The sequence below is a fragment of the Spea bombifrons genome, chromosome 4 (assembly GCF_027358695.1).
Source record: "Spea bombifrons isolate aSpeBom1 chromosome 4, aSpeBom1.2.pri, whole genome shotgun sequence".
NCBI lineage: Eukaryota > Metazoa > Chordata > Amphibia > Anura > Pelobatidae > Spea > Spea bombifrons.
The window spans coordinates 11,019,362-11,047,353 of NC_071090.1; the positions used below are offsets into that span (position 1 = coordinate 11,019,362).

Genomic DNA, 27,992 nt, shown 5'->3' on the forward strand with positions numbered 1-27,992 from the left:
GACTTGGGATATTTGTTTACTAGATTAACCTCAGATATTATTCATTAATGTGATCCTAGTAATTAAAAAATCATGGGAATACTCTTTTATTCTATACTTTGCCGAGTAAGATTGGATTTGGAACTCAGAGTCTAACATATATTAAAAAGAAAAATTGAAGATACATAATAAAATGTTAGGGGATAGACGGATTATTACATGTAGGGTATCCAGTGTTCTGAACCTGTCTGTGTCCCCTCCTGTGCATCATGTAGCACTGCCGGGGCTTAAGCATCTGTTACATTAAGCTACAAACAGCATCATTCATCAGCATTTGGACAGCTCCTCCTCCAGCCCAGCTCCCACCCTCAGCAAAGACAGCTCTCATTCCCTGCTCTGCTGCTCTCTCCCATTCCTGCTGCCCTCCTGCTCAGGTTTCTGTGGATGCCAGGAGCACATCCACACTAATGGGTGCTGACTTCAGGGTATTTTAGCAGACGCCACATCTACATGAGATTCACCACATTTCATTATCTCCATTTGTTATTTTGTAGAGGTCAGACACACTGGTCTGACCGACCATCCCTCTCTAGTGGATACTGAATTCCCTCTCCTCTGAAGATGTTGGGGAAGGATTATATGCTTGCTATCATCATCGTTAATTATGATGGTAAGTAGATGTTTGATTTTGCAATAAGATGTTTACCTGTTTCTTTTTCCTTTTCATTCCCTAGAGACATGCATGAACAGTGCATGAACAGAGACAGTGAGACGCATGCCAAGGTATAAAATCCATCGTAAGTTAAAGGTTTGCAATAAATGAATACACACTATCATAAATGAGGGCTTGTTCTCCAGCTAGAATGTAAAGAAAAACAATATATATATATATATCATAAGGGGATATATATATATATATAGTCCCTTAATAATTATAATAAACACATTTAATCAAGGATGCAATCTAGTTCTTTATACTACCAAATGCTCCATGATCTAGGCATCTATTGTGTTAAAGACTGGGTCAATAATTAATCCACCTAATTAACACTTCATAACATTTAAGTTATACCTATTCAAAAACCGGAATTCAAGCAATAACAGTCGATGCTAGCTTGATAAAGAACTATAATCTAACATACTTCAGGTGTTGTTTTCTGTTCCTTAAATTCTTCAAAACTAGTCAAATTTGACTGCAAAATTTGTACAAAACCTGTAAAAAATCCCCCTGTACATTAATTGAATAATATATGTGTTGTACACAAAAATAATTAACAATAACTGAATAGCAGTGGTTTTGTGTTTTTAAACAGTGGTTGAGCTGCCTTTAACCCCTTGTGTCCCAGGCGGATATGCAGTCGATTGAAAATCAATATATCTTTGTGTACAGACACTTATCCTGCTGTCTTATCTTTGTACCAATTATATAAAACATCTTCCTATGCTACAGCATAATTTCATATTATTATGCATCTAGAATTGTATGTGGGATTTAGGCATGCATTTTCTGAGCTGCACTTTTTGTATTGAACACACATTTGATACAGTATTCATTTTGTGGGGGAAAGTTGTAGTTTTGTTTGTGGATGTGAAAAATTCTGCCATGACAATTTCTGATTTGAAAATAATGAAAAATAAATAGAGCCACAAACTCGCACCCAACTGGATCTTTCTGACTGCATTACGTTCTAGACGTCCACACCCAAGATAAGCATTATATTTTGCTTATTAAAGTGGATTAAGCTGTCTTCTTTAAGTTGCTCAAATATCATTTTGTGCTTTTGTGACTCTATTTTCTAAATAACATTTACACAAAACCAATGATAAATTCTCTATTTTAGAGCAAAAGTTATATGGTGCCAATAATGTGTTCTAGTAGGGCTGTCTGTATGAATAAACAACATTGATGAACTTCCTGTATGAGGATGGGATCCAACCCCAACAAATCTAGTCTTCCAATTAGAAATATTACAACTCCTGTCTTTTCCTGATCCTCTACTGAAAAAAATGGTATATAAGTGGGTTTTCATTGGAGAGACCATAGAGAAGTGGTCAGAGATAAATGCTGGCTGTACGCTTCACCTTAAGGACATGATTCCAGTAGACCTAGTCAAAGTCTAGCCAAAGCATTAAGCTATCTGGAACATAACCCAGGACCTATTATGGTTTAGTGTTATAAAGGATGGGACACATGTTCTTTGACATCAAATGTTTCTTTGTTTCTGGTCCCAACTTAAAAATGCTGCCTCTCTCCCTCCATGAAGGGAATTTGGAGTGTATGTGACATCCACATTATGTGAGCAAGTTGCGTGTAAATGCTGCATACTGCCAGAGGAGGGTTGGCACCTTCTGGGTCTGGGGGCAGGTATGGGCAAGTGGCCTCATTGGCCCCTTGCCCCCGGGTAATTAACATATGCACTGGCACACATTAGCACAGACTTACAAACATACACATTTATGCTTCACATTTTAAATCAACACACACATGTACACTCATGCTAACACACTCATACATACACACTATAACATACATAATCATCCCATTACCTCTCTTTTACTCCCTACCTACTCACCTTACCATCTCTCTCACTTCTTTGCGGACTCCCTTACCCTCTCTCTCTCACTCCTTTCCACGCTCCCTTACCCTCTCTCATTTGTTTCTTTCCCCTTCCCTCTCCTCACCCCATTTACCTTCCCAGAGCCTGTTCTTTTAGCTGTTGTCACACACGGTGTACAGCTAATGCCCAGTATAATATAATTTCAAGACAATCACTCCCAAATCCTGTGTATTTAAGGACATTAAGTGTCATAAGCATACCACTACAACATTTCAAGTGCCCAAACTGGGGAACGTGTTTTTTGGGGGGGCAAAAGTTGAAGAGAGGCCTGGCCTGTTTTAAGGACAGGTTTGCAGAAGTGATGTGAATAATGAACATTGTACCCAGCCTCATTATTTATATATCAGCATACTTGGGAACTTCCCAGCGTAGGCTGCAAGAAGCTCTTCTTATGTGGCTTCACAAGCGAGTGGGGCCAGCCAGGTTAGAGGCTAGTTACAGACAAGGACGGGTCTGGAACCAGATGGCATCATGTTGGTTGGTAAGAGAATTGGGTGGGCTCAAAGCCAGAGAGTCCCCAGGTATGTATATCAGTGAAGTCGTCTCACCTTGCTCCATAACACATAATACAGGGAACAAAATGCCAGAATATCGCTTAGAAACAGACCAGTGCTGAGTGACCTGGTAAAAATGCCTTCTGGGTAAATGCTCCAACGCTTAAATCCAGATTAGTCTGAAACTGTAGTTTTGAATATCCCCAGATGACCTTTTGGAAGAAAGCCAATTTTTTTTATCTGGAGAAAGGCCAAATATGTACCAAATATACTTTTATAAAGCAAATGTATTTTTTGTAACTATATCTGAATTGACATAAGGGGTGGAAAACGTGGGACAGATTTCCCCCACATTGGTGTCTTATGTAGCCTCACCAACAGAGAATGAAGTACATTGAAAGTACCGGTATTTTGACATGCATATATATAAACTGTAGGAAAAAACTTGATCACCTTTAGGAGAAGTTGCAGCCCAATAACTCTGTGATCCTGCTTTTGCTCCTCTGAATGGCTGCTTAAAGCACTGGTCTTGACACCAACCCAGATCCATATCCAAGAGTGAAAGTGCATTACCTGAATGCAAGCAGAAGGAGATATGTTTGGTCAAGCTCAAATGTGGATAGACCAGTAGCTAGGGCTCAGGGAAAGAGGCAATGCATATGGGGGATTCTTCAAAATCTCAATACGTTCCTAAGGGGGAGACATGCCTAGAAGTTCATATGATGTTTGCCTTTTCAATTTCCAATTAATTTCAATTTACCAACAGAAAGTCCCAACCCAAGAAATCTTCTTCCTTGATGCAGTGACTTTTTAAAGCTGAAATGTCCAACTCTCTTACAAGCACTAGGTTTAGTTAATTCGCCACTTTAATTGGCATAAGAAAGCGGGGAACAACCTCTCCAATACTCAAAGAATTAATGTGCATGCACATAATAAAATAGTTTTAAGGGTGATCGTGTCATTTTAAAAACTGGTATCTCCAAATGTGTTATTAGCAACCTTTTCCTAGCACCTTCATAAACACTCGGAGGAGTGTAAATGAGTCATATTTCAGGGCTTACATATTACAGACTATTTCACAGTGAACTTGAATTTGTAAAACAGACGATATAAGAAAAAGAAACAAACTTAAAATAATACTATAAGGCAATCTTATTGATACAGAATGTACCAAACTCATTAAATACCGCATTTCCCTCTATAGATGCATATTGCCTGTAAGAAAATATACAAACCACAAGAAGGAATTGCTGTGTTTTGTCAGCTACAAACGAAAGCTTTCTAAATATACCCAAATCTGACTTTGCATTAGGGCAATGGGACATCTGGCCTTGTTTTATGAAGCCTCTTAGTAACAGAGCTGCGTTTTTAATTTATTATATGAAATGGAAAATATTTGGATTCGGAGCAAATTTTAATGTTAACGAAATTTGCCAATTTCGTTAATTTGTACGAATGTCTGAAAATGAGAAGCGACCCCAACAAAAGCAATGAAAATGAAGCAGGGAGCTCCAATTTTCATTTTCATTTTGTTGTTTTTATTTACTTTTACTTTGTCTCACTCTCCCTTTCACATTTTCTCAATGCCTCCCTACCTTCTCCGCCAACCACTTCTATGTCTCCATCTTCTTTTCTGCAGCTAGGCTTCTTGTCTTGCCTCCCCTTGTTCTTCTTTCTTCTGTCTTCTTTCTTGGTCTGCTTCACCTTGCTATCTGCTCTATAAAACTGGCCTCCTGGAGCACTTCAGCAAAAGGGCGGAGCACCCACGCACACTCTCACCTCTGATTGGAAGAATCGGGAAGAGACTGTCCCCATGGTGCGTGCCGTGGCTTCACCCTTTTGCGAGAAGTACTCCAAGTGGTCAGAATAATGCAGACGGATCCATGAAGAAAGAGAAGTGCAAGTTACCCAAGCAATGAATGCATATGAAAGACCTCAAATGCATTGCTTAAAGGTGAAAGAAAAAAATATATACTTTGGGAGAAGCTGCAGATCTGCAGCTTCCCACCCCTCCATGTCCTGATGTGTCTCTGATCTGATTGGCTGCTCCAAAATCAAAGGGAGAGCTCTCTGTGCAAGGACATGGTGGGCCTTGTTACACCCTGACATTGCTTACCCAGCTCTTTCCTGCATGGAAATTGTTTGGGAGGCAGGCAAAGGTGGGAAATGTATATGGGGGGAATTTTGCAGGATACCCAATGCATTTACAAGGTGGACACCATTTACTGATTCCTCTCAGATATATGCATTAAAGATGTCTGGAGTGTCCCTTTCTATTTGCAAAGTTACAAGTCAAAAGTAGCCAAACTATCAACATTTCTCTAAACTGGAAAAACATTAATATTTAAATGTCTAAAACGATATAAACTGTAAATAATATACGATAAATCATCCAGAAGTATGGTGCTTACATTTTTGTTTACAGAAAAACACAGGTTTTTGTGCACCGCTGAGAAGCTTTTCTTGAGTCGTCAATCAGCTTACCCCGGGAAATGTGTGGGCAATGGGCATAGACATAAGCAGAACGCTAAACCCTGAAACGCTCTGAATTCACACAATAATCCTGCAGCTAAGAGCCTACAGATTCTTGATTAAATCCTCTCCAGTGATAGCCTCCTAAGTGTTATCCTAAAATCATATAAATTCTGTGCTCTGTTATTATTAGCAAATCTATAATCTATAATCCTGGCATTATTCATAATGGGGAAAAAACTAAATATTTTGATTAAAAAAAAGAACTGAAAATGCATTAGGATCTTTCTTGGTGAACAAGTCAATTGAGCAGTGACTCACGAGGGAGCCTAATTGGCCAATATGGCAACCTGTCCCTGGTTTTCTTGCTGCCCACAGTCTTGACCTAGGCGCAGTTGCCTGGGTTAGAATATACAGCTGTTAGGCAATGTTACTTTTAGTTGCCCAAAACCACAAGAATGCAATGTTAAACCTGGGCCCAGGCAATTATTTGAGGTTCCACAATCACCCGGGCAGTATCCTATTCTTCCTAAGACGATAGGTACTAAGGATTTGCAGCCCCTGGGCTGCCTTATTAGGGCTATGCTATGGCTCTCAAAAGGCCAGCTGGTCAGCTCCCTTGAAGCCAGCCCATTCCTCTTGCTGTCGAGGTTTGGAATGATGTCATATCCCAGCATTCTGCACAGAGAAGAAGGGCAGGTAGCATGAGGAACATGTGAGGAGTATCCACCGAGTTTGCCCTGCATTGTTTTCAGTGATCTGGAAACCATTTAGGATCTGTCTACCTTCCTAACATTGATTGCTATATCCTGGTATGATGATATTGTGTGTAGAGTGTCCTTTTTATTTTAATTGCAGAAGAACTGGGTGAGATCCAACATTGTATCTGCCTGCAAACTATTACATGTATTACATGTTGGACCTGGTTTTTGTTTATCTATGAATTTACGGAACAGTGAGCTTAGTCTTGGACCTTTGCAGTTTTAATATATAGTAGCCTGGCCTTTGGAGTTTGTATACTTTTATCTCGTATCAGACAAACTTTATGCCTGTAATATATGACATACTTTTATCTGATTGCTGAGGGATTACTTTTGTGGTAGATAGAAATACGTTGGTGGAGATGGCATTGGCCATTTAACAGTTTTGGATTATTTTGGAGGGTGGATGCAGACATTTTTATTGTCTATTTTTCCTTCTGTAATTATAATAAATTAACTACCCCTTTGCATCCTGGCTAGTTTGTATTTGGCATAATATTTGATTCTCTGAATTAACAGGAAATGCCCATACTTCCCAAGTGTCCCTGTTTAAGAGGAACAGTCCTTCCTCGGGCCTCAAATCCATGTGCCCTGCTTTGCTACCAAAAAATCATCAGTTATGGTAAATTTCACTTTTAACAGGACTGCCAGCAGAATTTGTATCCTCAGTGCCTGAATCCGCCAGTGTTTGAAAAAAAAAATATAATAAACATTGCAGTCTAAATCTAAACATGTCCATTCTTAAATGATTAAGGTTGCCATAAGTGATCGTTTCTATGTGCTTATTATACGGTCATGGAAAGCATTTTGGCTTTTTTTCTGTATATATTTAGCATTAATAAATGTGGTAGGAAATGATCAAGTTCTACATTATTTATCGCATATTTATTGCTGACACTGGAATGGCAATTTCCATAGCTGCCTAAAAGGTTTGTTGGTAATTGTATGAAATTTGAAAGAGCTCTGCAGTAGGCTATTGGCATGAAGGACTGTGTATTCAAGAGACAGGCTTTCAATGCTCGAACAAGATTTAAGATGCATGATATCAACAGGACTGAGTCTATGGGGGAAGCCGGCTGACCTTTGTATATTTTTAGATCTATTCAATAGGAGAACAGATACAATTACGTTTTCACAGAACCATTCAAGGTTGAGTCACTTACTTTATCAATATCCTTAGAACAGTCCCTATATATTGATCATTAACATTGATTTGCTTTATTGAAAAAAGATCATGTGGTATGAACAATGTATAGTTAAACCACTAAAAGAATATAAATCATTTTTTAATTAAAATCTCTACAAATCCGCTGTTTGAGTACCCTTGGACTTTAGTGATGACCCATTTTTGGAGCAGAATGCAGCTTTTAAAATACTTCACCATGTACTCTTTAGCTTTCGAGATTGTGAAGAACAATCTATGTTCAACTTTTTTTCAACTCTCCCTCTTCACAATTCCTACCTTGAAGCATTGCATAAATTGTCTGTAGCATCACTAATTTACAGAGTTCCAAACTGCCCCTGAAAGTACTAGTGCACTAGTGCTGTGTGTTGGGAGCTTCAGGGGTTTCGATTGGTGAGCAGCTGCACATAAGTTGAAGATCACTATGTACAATGTCTAACCTTGGCTGGAGTGCTGGAAAGACTCTGGACCAGTGGAAATGTGTTCTCTGGAGTGATAAATCACTCTTCACTATTTAGGCAAATCTAGATTCGATGGATTCCAGGAGAACACTACCTACTAGAATGCAAACCGCCTACTCAAAATTTTGGTGGAGAAGGGATAATGGTATGGGCGATTTTTCGGGGTTTGGGCTATTCCTCTTAGTTTCAGTGAAAGGTAATGTTAATGCTACAGCATACTAAGGTATTTTAGACAATGCTTTCAACTTTGTGGCATCAGTTTGGGAAGACCTTTTCCAGCATGACTGTGCCCCTGTGCACAAAGCAAGGTCCATAATAGCATATATGATGAGTTTCATGTGGAGGAACTCAAGTGTCCTGCACAGAGCCCTGACCATAACCCCATTGATCAACTTTGGGATGTATTGGAAGACTCTTGATGTTGTAAATGACTTTTGTAGCTGGAAACAGTTGATTTTCAATTGAATATTTTCATAGTTGTACAGTTGCCCTTTATCAGCAACCATCACTCATGTGTTCCAACGGCACTTTGTGTTCGCTAATCAAAGTTTAAGTTTAAAAGTCTGTAAGCCCCAAAGAAATTATGATTTTGTGCATAGGTGCTGTACAAATCACATATATGAGTACCTGTATATGAGTATGTCTACAGGATCCAGTCCAGGATTCCTATGAAGTCTGCATCAGGTACAGGTGCTGGACATTTCATGTCCTACCCATGCTGCCTTTAATCCATTTTACAAAGTTTTGATTAATTTGTTTGGGTGTTTTGGAGATATTAAAGGCACAGAATGCATATCTTATTGCATATTTTCTTTCCATAGATAATCTTTGGAGTGACCAGACCCTGGAAGCTGATCCTGATCTTCCACCAGGATGGAGAACAATTCGTGACACATCCGGGACCTATTACTGGCATGTACCAACAGGAACCACTCAATGGCAACACCCAAAGTATAGTTCAAGCTCAACACATGGCTTAGTCCCAATCCAGGAAAAGGTATGGAATGCACAAATGTCTATTTAGCATATTTATATACCTGTACTTGTGAAGATATAGTTGTCACCTTGCCAAAAGTTTGCATTAGTAGAGGAATCCATCTTGACACGATTTGCATGGTTATTCCCCACTGTCTGTTTATTCCACTCTTATGAAGAAAGCCAATTGGCTTAATTCAGCAGCCCATCTAAACCTTAAGTGTTGAAAGTAAAGTGGCTGAAAATACATGGTTTTGATGAAACCCTGTCTAGCAGTTGTGGGCTGTAGACTGTAGACTGTGGAAAAAACTGCAAAACAACTTTGTCTAGTTTATGTATGTCTAAGGCATTTGTGCTCATAGAAAGCTGAAATAAGCATTCTGCATATGTGCAGATTGGAAAAATTTTGTAGATCAGTGAAAGTTTGACCCTTTCAATGTTACCACAAGGAGGTAAACGTGCCGACCAGCCACACTGGCATAAGTATACCACTTGCATTTAATCGCTCCAGTAAAGAAAGAACATGTGTAATGTACAACAGACCCCAGGACACATCCTTCAGAAGCTGTCCTAGTTCAGATCCCAATACTTGACAAATTAATACAATGATGTTATCTGTTTAAAGCTATATTGGTTAATGCATATTAGCTGCAAAACAAGTTAAGCAGACATCAAAGCAAACATCATCAAATGTAAAAGTACTCACACTACGGACTGTAGAACAATACCTGTAATGAGCTTCTGCAGTGGTAATGACCTTTGCTGGCATCATATTGGAATCACAGTGGTTAGGATATAAAAAAGTGCGCGCTGAGGTATGATTATGAGACATGCTTGCTAAATATGTTCATTTGAGAAATTAGCAATCTTTTTTTATTTTGTATGGTGGGGCATTAATTCTAGTGAGTAATCTTTATACGCAAAAAAAAATACACGTTAGGTCATGGTTATATACTATTTTAAAATTGTTTAAAAATGTGTAGGTCAATCTAGAGAAAAAATAAACTCACAGGTGACTAAACGTCTTTAAAAAAGCATTTGTATCATTATTATTTAATGTAATGATTCCTTTCTCCTCAGAAAGACCTCCAATCCTCTGTGAGTGATGTACCCCCAGCACGGCCATTTTCTTCCACAGGGATTGCAGACAGACGGTAAGGATGAGCTGAGGATGGAAACAATTATTAAAACATTAAAAATGTTTTTTTTTTTACATGTTTTATATTCACAGTGTACATATATGGTATATAGCGGATATAGGGTATAAGATGGGCAGAAACCATAGAGTCTGGAACAATTAGCACAGGCTCATCAACAATATTAGATAAGTGTGTAGCAAGTGTGACAATCAATGTCTAAAAAGAGTTTACTGACTACTAGAATAATACACACACGAAAATAAATATTATACACAGTTTTCATGACCCTGCATTGCTTACTGGATTTGTTCACTTAAGAATAACAGACCAAGTGTTTTCTAATATAAGACCGGAGTTTTGCCGATTCCCACCGGCCAGTCTTCTTTATCACTGAATATCCAAGTCCCCATCTAGCCGCCCCTGTAGCAACCCCAATGCGAAAAGAATTAGAAGCAAATTTCTTGCTTCCAGTGCCGGTACGTCGATCCTTTTCTGGTTTTCTCCATTTTTTAGGGCATGCTGGTGGTGAATCTAAAGCCTGTAACTGAATATGAAAACCCATACTCTCTTGATCTGTTTTTAATCTGTGCAAGAATAAATAAACTGTATTCCTCATTATCACTGCACCCCTAAGCAACAACCACCCCGTGCTACACTTAGATGGTCTCCAACTCTCAAAGCCCCATAGAACACATGCACAAACGCTGCTCTAAATAAACTTGAACTCTGACCAACACACTGGCCTTAAAACTGGCCACCTCTTGTCTCTCGTCATGAAACTCTTTTGACAAATCTGGTAACAATGAAAAGCCAGTGTTGCCATTAATTAGCCTGGCAAATGTGGTACCTAAATACCATAGTAAAACCATAGTGCAACTTTAGCCTGGCACCAGCTATTCCTGGTAGGAATACGTTCCATTTGGCCTAAAAGCCTTACGATAGCCTGTCCAGGTTGTGGGAGCCAACAACCACTTCAACAGCTCTAGATCTGAATGGCCCCCGAATATCCACAGCCATTCTGGGCAGACCTGATGCTCCTCTGCACCTGGGACATCTGCCAAATACGGGCCCATTGCTGTCTGGACAAAACTTCAGCAATGCAGTTAGAAGCTTCCTGGGATGTGAACGGCCCTCACATACATATTAAGCTGTAAGCTCCTTAAACTATGTGCCAAATCCATACAATCACAAGGGAAGATGAAATACCTCACAACTCAATGGAAAACACAATGGGGAACAATTCAAGGAATACCCTGTTTTTAGCTATGTCCCTTCTTGCCCAACTTACTGGCCACCAGCCCACCAAAACCCTTGGTTCTTGCCTCGTCAGTAAATATGTCGATCTTATCAATCCTCCAGCCATGCAGATCCCCCGTTAAACTCACTAAGGAAAATATCCCACACAAATAGGTCATCCTTCAATTAGTGAATCTAATAAAATTACGGGAGGCCTTAGTAACCGTTGTAGCCATCACCATTCTCCTACAAAAAGTAGAAGAATTCTGAATAGACAGTGAGTAACCGGAAGACTGGCTAGATGTCCTTCTTGGCTAAATAGTGCTCCCTGCACAATGAAACCCTGCATAAATCCTCATTAATGTCATCATTGACTAAACCCCCTTTCCCTGCTCCTTTTTTTCGGAACAACACCAAGTTCACAAATTCGCTATTGGCAGGCTATTGGAACGGACTTGCAATATGACTCCTTCATTAGTTTATCATACACTACCTCGTGCTGACTTAAGGTTCTTTGAATTTTTTTGAAGTAGTTATCCCTTAAATTAAATTTTAAAACCTCCCTGGAAACCACTCTTGATTAACAAACCCATCTCCTTTAAACCATGCTGCTTAAGGCAGGGCCCAACACACTTATGTTCACTTGAATCCTCTACATTTCCTGAAGCCCCTGATCTTTAACGTTTTTCCCCTTCTTAAAACAGTAAAGAGGGTGAAACCACCATCTCCCCCTGAAAAGGCTGCCTGGCCTCCCTGGCTGGGGCTGTGACCTTAAGCCATAGAGTGATGTCTTTATGGTCCCAACCTGCCTATCACGCTGGCCAGAATAGTAAAGGCCTGTAACCAAATGGGGGAAAAAACTAACTAATTTCTAGCTAGAGAAAAAAAATACTTGTGGACTACAGCATTAACGCTTCACAAAGGGTGCCCAATAACTTACAAGAAGTTGCAAAAAACCCATCTCAGGACAAATAGTAGAATCTATTGTTTCAAAGAAAAGTGAGAAAATTTGCATTTTTTCAAAATTTCACCATATTTATTTATTTGTTTAATAGTAAATTAGATGATATGATCAAAATGGTATCTGAAGAAAGCCCTTCTTGGTCTGAAAAAAAAACAATATAACTTGTGTGAGTTTAGTATATGAGAGAGAAGAAACTTACAGCTAAACACAAGCACCTCAAAAGTGTTAAAACAGCCTTGGTCATGAAGGGTACAAAAAATAAAAAACAGCCTGGTCCTTAAGGAGTTAATGAGAAACATGTGGGGCAGGAGGGACGGCTTAACCCTAGGTTTTGGTCAGAACCTGCAAATATGCAAAGCCAAATATACAAAAAGGGAGCACAGTAACCTAAAAAGTATAAAAGCCATACATACATTCAGATTCCTGGGTTACTGCTAGAATAATAATGACCAATAAATATACAAAACAAAGCAAGAATCCAGCACATGCCCAGTGAATACCATTCAAAAAACACCTGATGCATAAATATTAGGGATTTTGTCACACTATATGGCCATATATTGATTAGCCCACCACTAGTCAAACTACCCCAGGTTTAGTGAGTCCGTTCTAATTTTTCACGGCCATATTGCTTACCAAGGAGCTGAATCAGTGGGACTGTGCTGCATTTTATTTGCGTGTTCCCGGGCTCCCAATACTTTATCCACCATGTGCATAGAAACGGGGCCGAGGGGGACTGAAAAAAGTTAGTACAGGAGATTGGAAATAGGCAGAAGTCAGCTTCTTGTGTAAACTGCCCTTATTGTTGGATAGGAGCAAAAGACTCAAAGAGAGCTAAAGCTCATTTGGACAATGGGAGGTTCCTAAACCCATTGAAAACAATGCATTTTGAGCCCGTACATGTACGGGCTTTATCATTAAGGGGTTAACATTGTATCATGTTTTTGAAAATAGAGACACTAAATAGAGACACTGCATGCTGGAAACAGATCTATTGCTAAATTACAATTGTCATGTAAATGTAGGTGTCTGGTAGGTAGTGGTTACCTATGGAACCTAGGGGGTGGGGCACTCATGGTCCACTCATCTTTTATGGGCCATGAAATATGGCAGCCCCGCCCCATGTTTTTTCTGAAGCTAACAGGTCAAAGTCCACATCTATAGGTTAGTAAATAACCAGTGTGGCTCACTTTTGACTGAAAACGGCATGATTTTACCCTCCATCTAGATGCGGACAGATACATGTCCCTGGAGAGCAGTGAGTATGCACTAGCCTAGTGATTTACTGGCCTTCAATGTGCCAATCAGCCTCACAGTGGGTCCCATAATTCTCCTGCCAGTATTGTAGCTGCCCTTGTAATATGCAATTTTATGTGCAAATTAGATAGACAATAACACTATTCCCAAGATCCCGAACTCAATTTCGAATGAAGGTTTCAGTTTACGGAAACAGGTAATTGGATTGATAGTGCAGGTAAAATGCATTTTATTTTTGATATTTTCCTCTCCATACTTTAATTTGTAGGATTAGATCTACAAGCCAATAGAGGATAGCAATTCTGATTATTCGCTATCCCATGAGACTTTTATTTCTGTTCATAATGTTACATGGTGTTCTTATTTGATTTACAAAGGATTAACGTATTTTGTTTTTCTTGGGGTTTTATTACATTTTAATATATTACAATGCATAACGTGGACATAGTTAACAGAATTTTTACAGATCGAAATCATGCATACATGACATGTTTAAACAGGCATGTCTAATTTATAACTCATTGATCTGTAAAGGAGCATCCATTGTAACTTTCACACCATTCATACTGGGAGTAGAAGAGTTCTAATCTAGATTGATCAGTCGTGTCATGGGGAGTCATGCTGGGGGGGAAGCATTTTTGAAGAGGTGTCGTTCGCCTGTCTAGATGGTTCGTAGTCCTCTTATGTCCCTTTATCTCCCATGTTAGTCTTGAGCCTTGATTCCTTAACTTGAGGCTAGGTTGGCCTGTTTTTTTTTTTAATTTTATGTATTTGTTTGCAAAATGATTTCCCAATATGATTTACTTTGTGTTTTGTATTTTGCTATCAAGAGACGGAGAGAGTTATATTCACTAAATCAGGTGTATCTGACGTTTGAAGATGAACAGACTTCCAGGCATCGCTGCTATCTCGACAGTTTTGTTGTTCAGAATTTGACAATGGAGTCCAAATGCATTCTCCTCTAGCAGCAGGATTCCGGCTTAAACCCTACTTATACACATTCATCCCTATTGTCATCAACATTGTAACGAGGGGCCAGGAGGGGTCTTCAAATTGTCAGCATTTCTCAGGGGAAGGCTGAGAGTTAACACAAGGGCTGGGGTCATTCAGCCAGACAAAAAAGGTAATAAAATGCATTTATTAGAGACGTCATGGCGTACAAATAGAGCACAACAGATCCAGGCAAACAGGGATAACAAATAAATCTGAGCAGGAATTCCAAAATATCAACATTTACACAAAAATCCTTTCACACAGGACTCTCCAAGGTCCCTTTTCTTCATTCGGCCCTAAGTTCATGGGCCAGGTCGACCCAACGTCCGTATCCTCGTGCTTCTGGCCTCGTGTACATATGGGTAGCCTCCTCAATGAATCCAGATACTCTTCTCAATTACAGCTTCCTGATGGTCTTATAGCACTCCTCAGAGAGAATGCCCACGGAACCCACACGCTGTTCACGGTCTGTGGCTGCCCGCAAGCTTGGCTGGACAGCACTACTCCTGGTATCTTCCATGCCCGGCCACAAACCCCAGACCTTGTAATAAAAATGCTCCTCCGGGGAAACTCTCAATTCTGCCAAGCACGGCACAACACCCGTCTTTGCTTCTCACGTTCCAAGAATTCTGACGCATTCTGTGCCAGATAGGGCACAGGTTGGCCTCTGTAAGGAGATGCACATGCCTTGCTCCCTACATCATGAACTCTCTCCCACACACACTAACAACTTAGCATATACTACATTTTAATCACATTAATGCTGATGTTGTCAGCCCCATGTAAAACAATCTCCCTCCATGAAACGAAGAGGACAACCGCAGAGGTGTTAAACGTGGATAAAGAAATTCCTGTCAGTTCCTGCAAATGGTGCTATCAGTTATATAGCATTTCCTCTGTCAGACATGTTGGCACCATTATAGTAACCTGTTCTCTGCTAGGAACTATCCCTAACTTTCCCATTAAATAATAATATTTTTTGTATGAAAGAAAGCAAAATGTTCACTGAAATCAGACAAATATCACTTTCAAAGTGACCCACGCACTTCTACAAACATGAAAGGTGTGTAGTCACAGGGCTCTGCGGATTGTCTCATTAAGAGACACTACAGAGCAGGTGGAGGCAAGAAATCCCTAAAAATTTCTCGAAATCTCCTGATGATACCGTAGGGATAACGGCGGTAACACAAGCATAGGGTTAATTATATTGGATTTAATTAGTTCTTTATTCGTCCCTCTTGATATCCGGCATTAGACAGGGTTTAGGTAGTGAACAAGATATACAGAGGCAGGATGAATGTGAATAGAACAACCGGAGGAGTTATGTAGGACTGATGGATGGGATTCTGCGTCTGAGGTTATCTGGCCTGTAGCTGCAGCTCTGCAGGACTAATTAGCAGCCAATAAGGATACAACTATGTCTTGTCCAGATGAAGGTTAATGAGGGCCAAATTGTTTTTTTCACGTGAGTAACATGTACCGATCTCTTTTAGTTGTATATTAATAAATGTTACCGATAGGGATCTTTCTTTTCAATTAGTTTTTCAGCTAGTAGGGTTTTAGCACCCAGTAATCCTATCTCTTCTCTGTTATTCTTAGAGCCAATATTTGTGTTTGTTGACAAGACTGCTAGCTCAAAACTGATTCCCATCGAGAGAATTTAAGGATGCATTAATTTAAGGATGTTTTATAGACTTAGACAAGGCCAGTGGTGAAACAAAATGTATGGTTTTACAACAACAATCATACAAAAATTCTCTTTATTTTATAGGCGTTCTCTTCCTTGGCATGACGAGGACTTATTTTACAATATTGATGAACCAGGCTCTAAGGTAATAATTACCCATTTACCTGCATCTTATCAAACCCAATTTTTTTGTAGGTAAGTCATATTCCATTAAAAATCTGGTTAAATGTGCTCTTTAGCAATACGTAGTCTTTCTAGTTGTGCTGTCACTACATAACATTCATATTTTTATATTAATACATGAATATGAATACATAAATACATTTTTATTTATTAACACATTAATGGGGTCCACAGTAGGCTTGTCTGAACATTTCTGTGGACTCCAGGTTATTATGTTGTAATCTTGCAATTCCCTAAATTCCTAGCAATATCTCTGGAATCTACTCCCAAGGAACCTTCAGCATTCACTCTCCCTCCCGACATTCAAGAAACATCTAAAAACCCACTTCTTCAGAGAAGCATACCATCTTAGCTGCTAGAACTTCCTTGTCATCGATACAACCACCACACTACCTCTCACCCTTTCTCTGTGCCTTATGTTTGTAACCCCATTTCCCTCTAGATTGTAAGCTTGCGAGCCGGGCTCTCTCCACCAAATGTATCGGTTTATCTAAGTCTGTCAATTCTTGTCATATCCCTTGAATTTATGTATTGTATTAAGCGCTGCGTAAACTGTTGGCGCTATATAAATAAAGGATAATAATAATAATAATAATATATAATAATAATAATAATAATAATAAAAAGCAATAACAATGCACAAAACAGAGGGTAGCAGGAAAATGGAGATCTTTGCCAAGGTAATGTGCAAAATCACCTTTATGAGCGTTCCAAGCTGGTCAGCCAATTCTGTGAGATGGCAGGTACTGGCAAGTCTCAGCACTGTGTGATATCCTGCGACACATAGCCACTTCAGCAAGTCTTGACCACGTCTATATGCCTAAATGCATTGAGTTGCTGCCATGTGATTGGCTGATTAGCTTGTTAACAGGCAATTGTATAGGTTTACCTAATAAAGTGGCCAGTGAGTGTATACGCTTAATGACACCATTTTTCACTCTGTAGCAGCCATAAATAGATGAGAATTAGAAGTGTCACAGTTAGGGACACTCAGAGACTGAGGCTCATCTCCCGTACTACAAGTAGTGTAAATGTACTTCTAGTGCAGAAAATTGACTGGTGAGGGTTGTATATTTTATTTAAATTTTATTTAATTATTATTTTAGGGCTATTTTTTAGATTTTAATTTAGAAGCCATTTCTTCAAAGTGTTGTGTTTCAGTAACACACTTACACTGCCAGCAAAGCCTCATAGTGAAAAGATGAGTCTGGGAGGTGGCAGGGACCCCCTTCATTGAAAATATTGCTCTAAATTTCACTTCTGAATGAAAAAATCCAAAACGAAAAATCGTCTTTGCTCCCCTGCAACATTAAAAGGCTTCTGAAAGTTTTATTTTAACCATTTGAGAAACACATACTAATAATAAATTGTTTATGAGTGGAAATGGAGGTATCATAAAACAAAAAAAAATCTGGACCAAACCAAATCTTGCTCATGAGAACTCAACAAAATAATATTGTTATAAACAGAGAAGAAATAAAAACATTTGTTTGAAATTTTACATTCAAGTGACAAATTTTACTGTAACAACGCAAAAAAGTAAATTACCAAGGCCATTGGAAAATTCATTTACGTGTCTTTTTTCCAGAGTTTTGCGGTTCACTGTCTTGGATGGGTGGAAATCCCAGAAGAAGACCTTGCACCAGGAAAGAGCAGTATTACAGTTAATAACTGTATCCAGCAACTTGCACACACTAAATGTGATGGCACAGACATACTGGGACCAACAAATGACGTGAGTAGACAGCAAGGTGCATGGGTTGGCATTTTAAGGTGATGTTAGCTACAGCCCAAGGCCACTTACAAGTAAAGGGGCTCGTTATAAGTCACAACAAGGATGGACTCTACTCCTATTGTGAGTTAAATGTAATGTTGCTGTTAACTGTTTAATGTTTCTTAAATGCATTTTTCGATATTTTTTATTCTAGGGTCAAAATATGGTCATGATCTTGAAAAATGATACTATGAGTTTGGTTGATCCACTCGATCACAGTTTAATCCACTCTCAGCCCATCACTAACATCCGCGTGTGGGGGGTTGGCTGTAATAATGGCAGGTAATATCAATGTATTGGTGCAGTATGCATATCGGTAATTCAAAGTGCACTAAATCCAAACGTATAGCAAACTGACTCCCATTACAAGAGTAAGTTACATTTCTGCAGTTTTTCTTATTTTATGTTGCAAATGCAGTAAAGAGAGAAAAACCTCACAACGAAATAGCATTTTTCTTGAGATGGTTGCGAACAGCCACGGGTGGGAGGTTTTAGGTCTCCTAAGCAGGGGCTAAGATGAACACCCAGTCCATGGAAGGGATGGCCCTGCATTAGGGACCTGGTGTGAGACAACCTATATGAGAAGGCAGAGGATAAGGTTGGAGATCATGAGGAAACTGTGAATTTATCCAATCGACAGAGCCGGCCTTAAGTGTTCTGGCGCCCTGTGCGGACTACTCCTCTGACGCCCCCATCCCAAAAAAATAGAAAGGAAATAATCTCCCCCCTCTGCCCCTTCTTACTATCTACCACCTCTGCCCCTTCTCACTATCTCCCCCCTCTGCCCCTTCTCACTGCCTTCCCCCCCTCTTCCCCTTCTCACTGCCTTCCTCCCTCTGCCCCTTCTCACTATCTACCCCCTCTGCCCCTTCTCACTAACTACCCCCTCTGCCCCTTCTCTCTGCCGGGCGGTTGCTGAAAACTTCACGAGCGACCGCTCAGCGCCCCTGCCCGGGACTTAAATTAAAACACCAGGTTTTTTTGTTTTAACTTTATTTAACATCCACCGTGTTAAATAAAGTTAAAAAACACTTTATTTAACATGGAGGATGTTAAATAAAGTTAAAAAAAAAACAAACAAAAAAACCCCGATGTTTTAATTTAAGTCCCGGGCAGGCGCCCCTGCTGCACGGATCGCACACCCGTAAGGCCGGCCCTGGTTATCGAGGTATTTTAAGTGAAGTAATACATCTAATTAACTATGCATCATGCAGGACCAGCTCTACTCATCGTGCAGGAGACGCTTACACAGTGAGGCCTTTATAATATATAGTTAATTGGTGAAATTAAATATTTAATCTCACCTCAATTTATAGTTTGAATAAACCCCTGAATCTATTTGTAGTGTATTGTGCATTTGCATATTAAGTGTCAGTAGTTTTTAATACAGTGAAATAAAGTTAAAAATATACATCAGTGGTGGATTTTCTATTATAAATAGAAATTTCATTGATATCACCCCACATGCTTACTCTGTATCTCTGACAGTAATTGACATGTCTACATGTACTCTTCTCAATGCTACCTGTCTATTGAAAAATAAAGGATGGGAACATCTGAATATAAATCATATTCTTATATAGTAAATTTAACATGCAAGTGAATCATTAGGGAAGGAAAACCCCATCTCTAATAGTACATTTAGTACATACGGTATATCAATACCAAAGGCTTGATCCCATTCGAGCAAAGTTTATAAAACAGGCCTGTGCATGGAGTATACGTCCATCCGTCAGTCAGTGCTGTTCCATAGAAGAGTAAAACATGGTGATCACTATAGGTGATGCACAGTAAGCAAAGTGAAGTTTCCCTGTATTTTTATATTGTTTTTTATATTCACAGATTATCTATAGACATCAATTATTATAGCCAGTTTCAAGTGTCTACATGCAACACATCTACTCATTTTCCTTTACAATTATATTCAGTAATTGAAGGTTACATGACTTCTTACACTTGAGACCATAAGAACACACAGATTGTCAAAGATATCACACTGTTGAATTGTTGTTCTGTGCACTCATATGTTTGATGTGTGTTTTTATTTTCCTTTTCCATGCTTTCTATACTTGATGGTTACAGAGACAGGTAATTAATCTGTGAATCTGTTTGTGAGCTGAATCTGTTTTATGTGCCTTTAATTACAATAATTGAAAATCATTTCTATTTTGTAATCCAGGTAATCTATTATATGAGAAAATACAATTGTACATACTAACATACTAACACCAAATACTAACACACACACCCTAACACCATACCCTAACATACACTAACACACACTAACAAACTTTAGCATCATACAATAACAAACACACACTTGTTCTTATATGCTTAAGTAACACCATATACTCATGCACACACATGCTAACACCATACACTAATACACACAAATGCCATACAGTAACACACACAACACCATACACTCATACGCATCTTGATCTCATACACATGCACAGACTATTCAACAACATACACTAACACACACACTGACTCTAATACTATATTTATACATCCACACTAACATTTATAAAAACACACTTACTCTAAAACTACACACACACTGTCTCTGGTGCTATACATATAACACTACAGTACTGTACATACACACACACACTCGCAGCTCCCTCTATAAAGATTAAATGTACGTAACTGACCAGAAAATCCAGAACTCTTAAGCATAACGTTAAAAAGTATACAAATGTTTCAGTGCTGGACCAACTCCATTACTTAAGGCGACCAAACAGATGACAATTTTTGAAAATCCCAGCTTGAGCACAGAATCTCAATTAAAAATACATTAAATGACTACAAGGCTACACTGAATTTTTGGCTTATTTGTGGTCCTCAAGGACTAGGGGACTGGAGTACAGCCCTTTGCTAGCCAATGGAGACTTTATGTTGATGAGATGATCTCTCTAAGCCTTACTGAAGGGGGGGGGCGGATTGCTGTTTTTTTCCAAGGTCCACCTTGTTCATATTTATTAAGTTCAATCATGATTACAGTCTGACTGTTTCACATTACCGCCAACATTTCAGTAACCAAAACAGGGCATCTTTTTTGGGAGGACATAGTAAGAGGTGTCGGGTGGTGGATAGAGGTTGAACTGTGGGTAAGACGATGAGCTTACCTTTGTAATACATTGAGGCGTCAGTGTGCCACAAGAAGGCCATGTGGGAGCCGTTATTGATGTATTGGCTTCAAAAGCACAGATTTTCATTGATTTTACAGCTCAGTAATTTCAGTTGAGATCTTCTGATCTCTCCAACTGGTCTATGGTCCCTACTGTCTTGACCCCACTGAAAACAGGACGGTTGTAGATTTCAAATGTAAAAATACCTAATCAGTTACTGTAAATTTACAAGAATATTAGTCTCGGCCTGAATGGCTTGATTCAGAGGTGTGGCAGGACAACTCATTCGAATGTCAGCATTTACTCTTTAAAAATGTCCAGTGAGAGTTGTGAAATCCAAGATCTGAAACCTGAAATAGTTTTTCCGTGGCTCTCGTCCAATCCGTTAACCTATTCCCTTTCTGTTTTAGGGATTTTGCTTTTGTGGCTAATGACAAAGATACCTGCATGCTCAAGTGTCATGTTTTTCACTGTGATGTCCCAGCAAAAGCTATTGCAAGTGCTCTGCATGACATGTGCTCTAAGGTACTAGTATCATGGATTATTACTTTCAAATCAAAAAGACTATAGTGAATAATCAGATTTTCCTCTTTAAACTAACATAAAACACACATAATGATGTATTATTATAGTGGAATGAAACGGAATCTTAAGGCTTTTTTGGTGAGGGTTTTGTTTAGGGAGATATTGGCAGAACGTCTTACTTCGTAGCATTTGTAGTGGGCGGAAGGATGCAAAGAATATTCTTTTGATCTCACGTAGAGTAAGTTATTTTTTCTTGATTTCAGATCATGGCAGAAAGAGCAGTAGCCAGTAATAGCATCACTCGTTCTGTTACATTGGAGACGATATCACCAGAGAGTTTACCAGTTCAAGGTACAGGTACACAAAAAAGTTATCATTTTAAACAGCTCTCTTTTTAATCCTAACAAAGTTTGAAGTTCTGAAGTATACCAAGGTATGTTTTTTTTCATTAGATTTTGAAAATATTTAGATTCAAATTGGAGCAAACACTGGAAAATAGAACCATTATTTTATAGATGAAAATGGAAATTTGTCAAAGTGGCATTTGGTGACTCTTAAACATTGGGAACTAGTGGTGGGGGGGGTCAGAGGAAATTCACATCATTAAGTTAAGTCACTAAATTCTCTTTTAAGGCAACCCATACATTGGAGATGTTTTCCCTACATGCTCAGGCCAGCAGGGGAGAAGAAGAGAAATCTGTGTCAAAGAGAGAAGCTGGCTGTGTTATATTCATTTGTCATCTATAATGGGAAATCAGAAAATTGTGATTTTGCACTTAATTAACGAGACCTGGAAATATACCAGCAGTAAATCAACATTTGCCTTAACTCCATACTTGTAGCAGGAACAGATGAACGTTATTTAATTGTCAACATTCTTAGTTCTGAAACCCTGTGTCACATATTGGATATTTTGGTTTAGCTTGGTACGTCAGCTGGAATTTTCTGTCAGAAATATAAATTTATATAACTTCAGGGTCTATGAAACAACTGATATAGACCAATGGATGGTGAAATCGATAATGTGTAAAGGCATGGGAAATATCATTTAAAGAACGCTGATATAGTAAATACGCAAGTCTGGTGAAAAGTCACATGTTTGTAGATGCTGTGTGAGAGGGGAAAAGTGTGAAGAGACAGTGTGTAGATGTTTATCAATTTATCAAATAATGTCCAAACAAATGCCATTTTTTTCACTTCTTCCTATGTGTCAAACATATTGATGAGGCTTGGTCTGACATCCACAAACGGGTTGCAAAAATACTAGTAAAGTGGAAGAAAAAGAGAACTATTTATATAACGTCTGATCAGGCCCTGATAAAAGAGAGAGCAGTGGAAAAGAATAATTAACATTGGTAGATGGAGTGTGGAGTAAGTTCAAAGGACCAAGTGTTAAAGAGTGAGAATGAAGGTGGTGAAGAAACAGAAACAGAGGGACGGAGCAATGAAGAAGGGGTAGTTATTGAGAAATGAATGAAAAATCGGATACAGCTCTCTTTACACATATATTTATTTGGAGCAAAATGGGGGTACGATTCCAATTCTATGTGGTCCATGGGGAGTGAAAGTGCCATGCCACCTACTCCACAGTACGTGTGCTTTCCTAGTTCTGTTGAATGACTACTAAACCTTTCCTAGAAGTAATTAATCATGTGAAAGTTTGCCTTGTTTATTTTTTAAATACATCATGTGAATCAAAGGAGGCCATATAAACTTAAAAACGTAATTAATGTGATAAAATGCACCATTGGGCATAAGGATTGCTTTATTTTAATGCATATATCTGTGTTTTATTAGCTAACATTAGCAATGATTCTGTCTTTCCAGTTGATATTTTGGATGCTGTGAGACAATCCACTAAGAAGTGTGACGTTCTTTACCTTGGCAGTCTGCCTGTTTCAAAACCAATGGGTAAGGATGGCACTGGCTGTATAGATTTGGAAATGCTCTGTGTTCCGTGATTGGCCCAGAGTTGGATTCTTTTTAGAACCAAGAAGAACTTTAGGTCCGAGGAGTAATACCATACATTTAATTACAATGTGTTACCCTTATAGGTCCCTCTTTCCGGCACCATCCGCTGTGCTAGGACTTCAAAAGTATGAAATCAGGATCAACTCTAGGCTTAAAGGGCATAACTTTCCTGTGCAATTCATACAAAGTGACATCAGGGATCTTTGTGCCTAGTGGTGCCTCAAATATAAACCTGGTCCTGATTACTATGTTTTCCCAAGACCCCATTTTGTGTTCACTCTGCTTCTGTCCTCCATAATTATTTTTTTATAACTTAGAAAAGCTGTATTAAGAAAAACATTAATTTCTTAAATTCATGTTGGAGATTTAATTTCTTAAATTCATGTAAGGATTATATGGCTTTATATGTTAGAAATAAGAATCTAGTCATTGAGGGCTTGATTCAATGACCCAACTGAACATTAGGACTTCACTTGGAGACTCTGGGTCGTACCCAGAGAGTTCCCAGGCATGACCATCGCAACTAATTTTGACAACACTGCTGTAGTAAACCAATTAAGTAATTTCAGATTTATGTTTTTTTTAGGTATAGAGGTATTGAATGATACAATTGAAAATGTAACCAGCAACACACTCAGGGAAGATTGGAGACCTGCTGTCATCGAAGTTACTGATACTGTGCTAACAGTGCGTCAAAAAGAGGTATATTCATTTAACTTACATACACAGACCTGTCTGCTGTGTGGCTACAAAAAACGATACACAAATTACTAGAGCAACAAACTTTCTATACAACGTGAAGCAGTTCACTGTGTGCTAGAAGTCAGGATGTTTAGGTGTCTATAGGGTTCTATGAAAGTCAGCCCGGCCTCCCTGGGAGAAAATGTGCAAGTACATGATGTGCCCACAATTCATGAATTACTACTGAATAATTACTCCATCCAGTTATTATACTGTAAATGTTTTATTAATTGTAAACTTGAAAACAAAAAGCCACCCACTCCTGAGTTGTACCTTATATGCAACTCCACATATAGGGTGAAAAAAAATCTTACAGCTGCCACAAAATATGGGTGCGGAATAATGAACAGACCTGCTAGGTCTTTAAGGAATTTGTGATGTTACTGTACCTGGATTAGCTGGTTAGCACAACGTGGACATGAGTCAATGAATTGCCGAAATTAAAGCGAGTACGTTTAGCAATCATTAAGACTTGATGGTTTTCAAACAGTAGGGATATGGGAAGACCAGATGGGCTAGGGAGTTCTCGTGCGTCATCACAATCTGTATTTCCAGTAGGGGAGTTATATCAATAAGCGTATTGTTTCACATCTAAGTGCAGAACAAGTGTTCTATGGGACTTCATAAGCTCCGCAATGCTAATCATACAAATGACAGTGTATCGTATACTCTATTCACATCATAGCCTTTTCAGTCAACCGCAGAAAACAGGGACAGTCAGACAGAACTAATGGCAATTATCATTAAAAAATTATAACTCTAGCGCAAAATACCATTATCTTTGAAATAATGATTTTGCATTTCTTTAATTCTTGGTGACTGAACATGAAACTTGAAACTAAATCTTAAAGATATAGATCCATAATATGATATTGAACAGCTTGTTATGTACTTAAAACTATTGGCCAGTATTTCCAAGATAGAAAAGTCGCCGGAGTGCAGCATTAGACTCATCTCATCTACATGACTCAGCCTCTTGGAGCAATAACTCGTATTGTGACAGATACTCTGCTATTAGGAAACATTAACAAGAACTAAAGTGAATCTGTAACTTTCACAAAAACTACATTTTTAACAGGGAGGGGATTGTTTTCCAATTGGCCAAAGGTGGACACTTTTGTTTTGGGGTTGTGGTCAGAGGTGCCAGGGCTTTACGACACATTTTATTTGACTTTGGGACATTTTGATACTACTACGTATGAACACATTGATTTCTACATATACATTACTGTGCATCTGTGACACACTCTTCTCATAGCCACCAAACAACCTCCTAGAAAACAGGGACATCAAAGGAGGAAAGATGAACAGGGGGCTTGGGTCCTCAATTAGGACTGGACCTCATAAAGAAGGACATTTGTTACACACCCAAAAGAGGTTGGTAGAGGAGACATGTGGATAATTATCTGTTCAGTACAGTGTTGGGTTTAGACGTCCTTAAGAGGAAGCCACCTGTTCAAACTACTGACCATCTTACCATTAGTTCAAGAAGTAGAATATTCTGGTACATGGAAATAACAGCCGTGTGTTTTCTTGAGGATGCTGAAGAGGATCCCATATGGCAATGCCAAGTTCGTTATGTAACATTCATTGGCATCGGAAAAGACCCTCATACTTTTGCATTAATTGTGGATGTGGGAAAGCAGTGCTTCCAGTGCACGGTGTTTTGGTGTGAGCCAGATGCCGGGAATGTGTCTGAAGCTGTCCAGGCTGCATGTATGGTGAGTTTGTGTGCTACCCGATGGTTTTCTCCTGTCAAAAGGTATTTCTGTATTATAACTCATTGGAATACTTTAGTTGTATAGGTTAACTTGTGAGGAACAAGACTAAAAAATGAAAATTTCCAGTTCAAAGCATTTTATAAAAGCAGTTCTGTAAAGGCCCACTCCCATAATATATAAACACCCTGATATGCCACTCTGCCTCCCTCCCCAAGGCTTACCAATGCATCCCCAGACTCCATGGTGTCTAGCGGGGGCAGCCGGTGGACATCTGCATGATGCGCATAGACAACCTCTGCTGCTTCTCGCCACTTCTATGCTGACCCTTAGTCAAAGAAGCCCCAGCGGTAGTGCCGGCAGCAGAGGTTGTCTACGCGTATCGCATAGGTGCTCACCGACTGACACTGGCGAGGCGCTCAGTGCCACCGGGGCTTCTTAGACAGAGCACCTGAAGGTCATGTCACGCCGGCGCTCCGTCATAGAAACCCCAGCAGCAGCATTGAGCAGACACCCACCTGCTGCCAGAGAGGAGGATCCAGGTCCCCTGCAGCAGTGCAGAGGATCTGGATCCTAATCCTGCTGCTTGGCCGCAGCAGGGCTAAATGATAAAGAAAAGAAAACACCTGCCCGAAACTACATGTCGGGCAATACGAATTATGCATCGCTGTGCTAAACCCAGATTATAGGCCGCACCCCCACTTTAAAGACTTAAAGTGTAGGGGGGGAGCAGCCTATAATCGGGCCAATACGGTATATAGTATTTGCAATATCATTCCTATTATTTCTGATAATCCAAAAGGCATAATTTAGTGTTGTCCAATTGTCCTCCTTTTCGATTTTAGCTCTAGCCTGTGGCGATGGGACATAAAGGGGAGAATACTGACTATGTTTCCATAGAGCAGGAAGCTTCTGTGTCGTGGTATCTGCTTAAGTCCTTTTGATCCAAAAAAAACTGTCATTTTTTTATCCAATCTGCTTCTTTGTAGGTTCAGTACCAGAAATGTGTAGTCGCTTCATCTTCAAGGATAAAAACGAAAGCTCCTGGGAAATCACTTCTGAAAATAAAGAGGACTACTAGTGTAGATTCTCCAATTTCTCCATTCACTTCTAGTGGTCACAATCTGCAGAAAAATACGGGAACAGGTAAAAGAAGAGGAGTCATGGCTTTCTTTGAATCATTTAAACAGAAACATGCCATGCATACACCTTAAACAGATATTGATTATTCTTTTTTTTAAGTTAATCACATATTTTGTAGATCTTTTAGTAGGTTTTTGAGATTTCAGACAATATATATATATATATATATATATATATATATATATATTAAGCTCTGAAAAGACCTGGTGCTGAATCAGAGGATTTAGCATTAAATTATATTGAAGCATGTGCTTAGGGGATAGAGGATTAACATTTTTGGTGCCAAGATGTATTCCTGTTGTGGGGATTGTCCAAAATCCACTGAATTCTATGTTATCTAAGAAATCCATTACTGGAAGCGATGTTACGCTGCGTTGCTTCATCTACACTGAATTAAACCCTTTTGAAACTGGATGCAGCATTGGAAACATTATTCCTACTGCCATTAAATGCCCAAACTGTCTCCAGAAGTTTTATTTTTAAACTAGTAAAGCTTTGCTTCATTAATCATTTTTGCCAGAAATGCAATCATCATGTGACACAAAAGCAGGCACTGATAAGCTGTTGTCATGGAAACGAAATTT

General features: G+C 39.1%; 1 protein-coding gene across 1 annotated transcript; it reads left to right on the forward strand.

Moving 5' to 3' along the window:
* The first annotated feature begins 414 nt into the window (after positions 1-414).
* Positions 415-27,992, forward strand: APBB3 (amyloid beta precursor protein binding family B member 3). The gene is made up of 13 exons (XM_053464977.1): positions 415-649; positions 8,790-8,965; positions 10,024-10,097; positions 16,304-16,364; positions 17,991-18,137; positions 18,331-18,458; positions 20,259-20,264; positions 21,721-21,835; positions 22,099-22,186; positions 23,663-23,746; positions 24,393-24,508; positions 26,086-26,268; positions 27,255-27,992. The coding sequence occupies exons 1-13, from the start codon at positions 601-603 to the stop codon at positions 27,477-27,479; spliced, it is 1,452 nt and encodes a 483-aa protein (XP_053320952.1). The 5' UTR covers positions 415-600; the 3' UTR covers positions 27,480-27,992.